The following is a 6,633-nucleotide window of genomic DNA, read 5'->3' on the forward strand; positions in this document are numbered from 1 at the left end:
TCTTTGGTAAAACGGGTTGTTTAATGCATATAGGTATAGTATAATACTGGAAATTAAGGTAAATGAGAAATTCAAAGAATATGAAGTTTATTGTATGAATTATGATGTTGGTGGACGTAGTATATAATCAAAGCGCGTAGGTAATGATAAAGAAAAGGTGGGGAATAATATTATCACCATATACATACATAGAACAACAAACTTAGAATGGAAACTCTAATGTAATGTAAAACTGAGGCGCCATCTCGTGTATGTTCTCAGCAGCTTTTGCGTGAATGGCGCCTAATTTAAATATTAAAATGTAAGCTACGTCCGCATTATATAACAATAACACTGGATTTGACTAGCTGAAACCTAAAAGGTAAATGAATCCAGCTAGTGAAGTCCAATTTTGTTTGTTAGGGATCCAGATAAATTCAGTTTAATGCCGATACACCTCAGCAGTCAGGGGCTTCAAAGAGTACAGACCACTTGTTTTATAAGTAACAACTCCAATTAATCCAATCAAGGAGTTATATTTAATTTAATATGGATATACAAGATACAAGATCAACTTTATGGAACTCTACTTTATGATGCTCTCAAGATCGTTCTAAAAACAGAATATGTAGCAATTTATTACCATTCAATTTGTGTTACCTGCTAAAGATAATGTGCGAACTGCCACACGCTTTAAACCTCTTCGTGTTCCAGGTTCTAAAGCGCCAGAAAAATGACGTTCACAAACCAAAAACTTTTGTGTAAATTTCTTCCACATTATATTCTAAACCAATTGCATAAATGCATGGGTGTAATTTTTGATAAATGTAAGGTTCAGTTTTCCTTTATGCGCGTGTTTTTTTTTGTTTTTATTTCTTTTTTTTTAAGATTAAGTTAATTTAGTTGATGTAGGTATAACGATATTAGTAAGTTTAAGTTTGAGTATGTCACTTTGTGTTCTCCGTAATTGGGCTTGTCCTGTGGAGAATTGAAATTGAAATAAATAAATAAATAAAAACTTCGGGCTCCATTTTTGGGAAACGTCTTCACAATTTGTCACACAACATTTACATTTTCGATTTGTATATGCATAATTCATTGTAATAATGAATAGTAATTATACTTAAAGCACAATAAGCCGTCAATCAAAATTCAACTGTCATAATGGCGACACGTACTAAAGTCACTAGATTTAGTAACTTTAACACGCACGCTAACTATGCGCCATCTATTGAATGTTCTCCAAACTAATTATATTTGTACTCAGTTGTTCCCGTTTACGTTTCCCTTCTAAGTTTTTTGTTCTGGGTATACATCTTAGACCATATAGTACATGGACTGCTAATTGTAACTAAAATATGGTCAAGGACATCGCCTGGGTATGTGAGTTTCAGGGTAAACGAGTCTGTCCGAAGTTGTCCGATGAGACACGCTTTGAGACTGTCAACCTATAAATTAACAAACGTCAATTAATTAATCGCCTAGATATCCCAAAAAAAGCAAACTTATTCTTATTTGTGGATGTATAGCAAATAATGAAGAGCACTTAAAGCTTCCCGTACTACGCGGTTACTATAAAGCTGCTCTTTAAGCGATCCTAGTGGTGTTTACACGACTTTAGTTTACCCTGAGATTCACATACCCACGACTACAGTGACCTCTATCCGTGACCATCCATTTTGTATTGAAAGCATAGGCCGAATAGCAGTCCATGTACCTACTATATGGTCTAAGGTATACATACAAGAATGAATAAGTATACGCAAACAAAAGATAAACGGTGACAAGAAGTTTGATTATGTTGAGAAAGTGAGATTGTATCATTTGTTGTTCATCTATAGGTTTACAGCGCCATCTATTGTTTGTTGAATGCGGATAGGAATGTCCCGCACGTACAAAGACAACAGCAACGTCGAGAGCAAGGATCCTTGGTGCTCCGGCAGTCGCTAACCCGATCTGACCTCACTACAATCTGTATCCGAATTTATCGGTGAGCATCTTCCGTTTTAGTATGTGCAGATGAAGTCATACCTTTTTTTAGTAAACTACAGTGTAATCAATCATTTAACGCTGAGCGCTGATGCGTACTCCATGCTTTTGAGTACCGTTATCAGAATCATGTTTGTTTGTTAACGTGATTATACCAATATCTTGTTTTATTAAGTATTTATTTCGTATTCACAAGGAGTTGATTATCAGTGTGATGTTGCTCTGCTCAATTGAATCGTAACTATTCCGTGAGGATAATACCTAATACAGTTTGTTCTGTCTCCGTGGAGTAGGTACCTAATACAGTTCGATCTTTCGCTGTATCTGTTGCCTACTTGTCTCGTGCGGATTGCAGTTCTTGACATCTTAGCAATGCGAGATATTTAGGGGCCCTCTCATTAACTTTTCCTCTATTTAAAATATGTTCTGCTTGAGCGATAATCGATTTTCACACGAATACTTGCTATTGGCATTCTCACACGTACTGTTCGTGTTAAATTAATTTCTCTTAACTGAAGGCTGGAGTAGAGCCACACAATTTTGATGTTTCCTATGTACATGCAATTTATTATTTTACGAGATGTGTTAGCGCAATTGATCGTACAGGTATTTTGATGCGTTTTTGTATTGAATTGATTTATCAGGTTTTCTACTGCATTTATGATGTCTTGTGTATTTTTTTTTAATGATTTATCATACAATTTGAGATGTTTTATTTATGTGTATTTTCTCTTGCATTTCATGTATTTGTGTGGCCTATGCCGGGGTTTTTGTCCCGTAGAAGGTTTCCCTGGTATAGCCTTGTGGTGTGCGTATTATATTTATTTGTTCTTGTCATTTCTTACGCACAAAAGTTCTGTCTTTTATTCAATTCCCTTCCCGATTATGTATCACGTCCTAACACATACAAGAACCGATTACACAACGTAGGAGTTTATTCGTGCCATCCATATTGGGCCAACTGCTATCCAAATTCAAACGTCCATCGTTTCGACTTGAAAGGTAGGTAGCTCTGATCGTAGTTTTTGTTTCCAGAGTTGCCAACTGTAAGTACGTACAGAGTAAGTCAATATTTTTAGTATCGGCTTGAGACCCCTAGGACCATTACAACTTACTTTAACGTGAGAAGAGAGGAAATTACTAGATTCGTCACGCGTTTACGCCTGGTGATTGAGGGACAATAAAAATTAACAAACTCATAGAGTGATCAAATATTTTATACTTTCCTCCAAATGACAAATGGTTTTAAATAAAATCGAACTCACAAACAAAATAACAATACAATAAATGAACAAACAACAAAGCTACATTTTAACGCACCATAAGTTTAGTGGTGGGCATTGTGATGAATACAGACGGAAGTATTAGCCATAGTATGACAGATTATCATTTGAGATGCTTACGTAATAAAAATGTATCATTGCCCTTTTGCGAATGAAATTTCTTAGAGAGAAGCTATTTTCTGGTGATTCACCGTGTTCGTACAGTGGTTTAAAAGATTTCCAAACGTTTTCATTCGTGACGTCATTTTTTGTCAGTCGCCAGAATGCACAGATTCGATTCGAACAACTTTGTGAATATGAAGAGCTTTATGAATTTAATCCTGGCAACGTGACTGATATGTTTAAACACGAAGGTGTTGTCTACAATGATCATCCTGGGGCGTTAAATTCCTAATGCCCCAGCCTGTAGTGTCAAACCGATCGATTGCGATTCAATACGGTTTAGAAAGCTGCACTTGTGACGTCATTGTTTTGTCGCCATAATTTGAACGTATTAAACCCACGTCTATTATATCTCTGTTAACAGCTAAAGGAAACGATTCACGCTTTGATTATTATCAAAGGATTCATGTATCTTGAATGTTTTATACAAGACAGTGACACAAACCGTAAACTATTTGTATTCTCTCTGCATGTAAAAATGTATTATTTCTATAGTTTTTTTGTCTACGTACAGATAATAATTATAGCAACGAGCAAAAATAGTTTAGTCTACACAACACTGATGTTCAAGCAATGGGCAGTTGTTAGATGCAGACGGAGCATTCTCTCTGGTAGCATTTTTCTTTAAAAATAGACTATAAAATAAGCATATATCAATATGCTATCAAGATGCTGGTCGAATGAGTTTTGGGAGATTTATGTTTAAAGTCTTTCTAACATTCCTGAAGAGGTCGACCCACGAGAATTTATCCCATGAAGAATATTGTGTATGTGTATATTGCTTGCCTGAATGGAATAAAGATAGGGGACGCGTACGCTATAGGTAATAACGCCAACGTTTGTTCTGCCCAAAGTAATTACCCTGTTTTGCACCAACATAACCCCAAAGTTTGACAGTGAGAGGACGAAAGGTAAACATTAGTAATTTCCAAGGGTTCAGATACATTATTAAACATAATCGCATAAGCTTTAAAATATAAAATGAGCCAAAAATGCAGAAGTTACATTCTGTAGAAATATACGAGTAAATAGATCCTTCCAAATGCATCAGTATGTATTCCCTTTAAAAATCATCCCGTGAAATGTTACAAGTTCCTTCCTGCACTGTTTGTAAAGACCAGAGATGATGGCAAGCTAGCATATAGCACTAAAACATCTCTATCTTTATTTCTTACTCCGAGGATTATATTATTAGGATATTATCCCTCAATCCTAAACAGATCCTCTTTTATATATAAAAATAAACAGCAACAATATTACACCAAATAAAAGCTTGTGTAAAAAGAAATAGTACCTATTCTCCAATCTGTCATTTAGGACACCCATAAGAGGGTTCTTAGGGTCTTACATGATAAAGACGGTTTATGTGGATTTCTCGAAGTTTACACATAGAAATTTGATCTCTAAAACAGGAAAATCTAAATGATTTATATTTTGAGTCTGCTGGTCACTCTTCCTATACCTACTTAATAGCATTTAATGTCTAAAATTGTTACATTATGCTACTGATACTATTCACACAATCTAAGACTTTTTTCATTACGTACCTACAATTTTTTTTTTAAAAAACATGAACCTTAGAATCATTTTAGTAGTTACGATTCGTTAAAATATCACTTCAGCAACTGACTAACTATCTACACCTGAAATTTAATTCGTCATCTAGATCAGTTACGATAATTTTCTTAACGTTACATACTTTTTAATATTACACAGACGATCTATTAACAAAAATATGCGTAAGAATCTTCATTTTTTTTATGTCTTATCGACCTTCCCATTAATGGAATTAGTTATAGAGTGAAATAATCGTTTACCCCACCAATTCTCCAAGTCGAACGGTTTGAAATCCTGCAAATGTGGGCAGGGATCGTCTTCGTAGAATAATACGGTGCAATTACCTAAAATTTCGTTTGGTTTACGTTTTAAATGATGTGTTCACGTATTACCGTCACAGTTGTTATTGGTTTTCTTTGAGCAGGTTTCGTCCAAATCTGAGCGTACTAAGGTCCATGCTGCAATAGTTTAATGAGTGGTGTATATTCTGTTAACATGCGCACTTACAGTCTTGTATGTAGTTAATAATTTCCTCGTGCTGTGGTGTGATTCGCATACTCTGTTCTTGTTTATTTAATATATTTCGTTTGCAAGTGTTATGGAAAACTGGTTTGGAAACACTAAAAATTGATTGCAATGGTCAACACAATTGTGCAATTCAACAGACAAAGACAGTCCAAGACTGTATGTACTTACTTTATTAATTCATTATCATTATTATCTAACGATTTGCAATGTTTAAAGTTGTCAACATTTTGTGAAATTCCTAAAAATTGTAGGGCTATTTTTAAAGTTTCAGTAGGTAAATGTAGAAGTACCTCGTCTTGCTGATTTCGCCACCATTTTGCTAGGACCTTTGATATTGTACATAATTTCTAACAATTAATTGAACAATTTTCGTTCCAGATTTCGGCACTGTCTTAGAAACTTTAAATGTTAGACAAACATAAAAACCAGAAGGAAAAGAAATCCCTTCCCTTACGTACAGTCACCACAGCTGACGGAACTGTCACGTGAGGAGAAAGCCGCATAAACATCTGTTAAACCTGCGGTTCTCAAAAGGCGTGTTTAGCGTATTTTCGGAAAAGTGCAAAAACAATAAACATGACGCTTTCTTTCGGTGATCTAAACGCGTTTGAAATGTCAAATCACGTTCTTTCGAAGTGTGATCTTATGATCATGAAATTGCTAAAATCGTGAACAAAATGAACATAAAAGTTTTATGATCACGAATTCCTAACCTATAAATGCAACGTATATTTTTGGTCAAATGTTAGGTTAGTCAATATTTGTCACTGAAGAGGAGCATCATCGTGCAATTACGAATCACAATCTTGAAATCATGATCGCGAAGTAGCCGAAAGAAAGGGCCTAAGCTATGTATGTAAAAAAAAATAGATAATGTAGATTGCCGTTCCAAATTCGTCCAGTCCCCACATGACGTCACGCGGAACTTTGTGAATTTAAAACGGGATTTTTAAAGGAATTTTCGTCTTCTACTGCAAATACTAAAATTTTTTAATTATAACTTCATTCACAATGCAAGAATTAACAATTACCATGAGATGAGATGTCTATATCCCTTTAAATACCCTGTATATATTTCAACGTCGGATGCAACCGGTCAAGTAGTTGGAGATTCTGGAAGAATGAGCCACCGCCA

General features: G+C 35.1%; 1 protein-coding gene across 2 annotated transcripts; it reads right to left on the bottom strand.

Annotated features, from left to right (window-relative positions):
• Positions 1–3,169: 3,169 nt before the first annotated feature.
• On the bottom strand, positions 3,170–5,985 carry LOC116172061. 2 transcript variants are annotated; one of them, XR_004145577.1, is made up of 6 exons: positions 5,789–5,985; positions 5,667–5,736; positions 5,478–5,590; positions 5,363–5,428; positions 5,113–5,314; positions 3,170–5,056 (listed from the first exon to the last, which is right to left on the bottom strand). XR_004145577.1 is itself a non-coding variant. In XM_031489172.1 (5 exons), exons 1-5 carry the CDS (start codon positions 5,838–5,840, stop codon positions 5,172–5,174), a joined length of 444 nt encoding a protein of 147 aa, XP_031345032.1. In that variant the 5' UTR covers positions 5,841–5,985; the 3' UTR covers positions 3,170–5,171. The 2 variants fall into 2 exon arrangements, 1 of the variants encoding a protein (XP_031345032.1); XM_031489172.1 differs by having other exon boundaries at positions 3,170–5,314.
• Between the last annotated feature and the right edge of the window lie 648 nt (positions 5,986–6,633).

This window comes from Photinus pyralis, unplaced genomic scaffold (genome assembly GCF_008802855.1).
Source record: "Photinus pyralis isolate 1611_PpyrPB1 unplaced genomic scaffold, Ppyr1.3 Ppyr1.4_LG5, whole genome shotgun sequence".
Lineage (NCBI taxonomy): Eukaryota > Metazoa > Arthropoda > Insecta > Coleoptera > Lampyridae > Photinus > Photinus pyralis.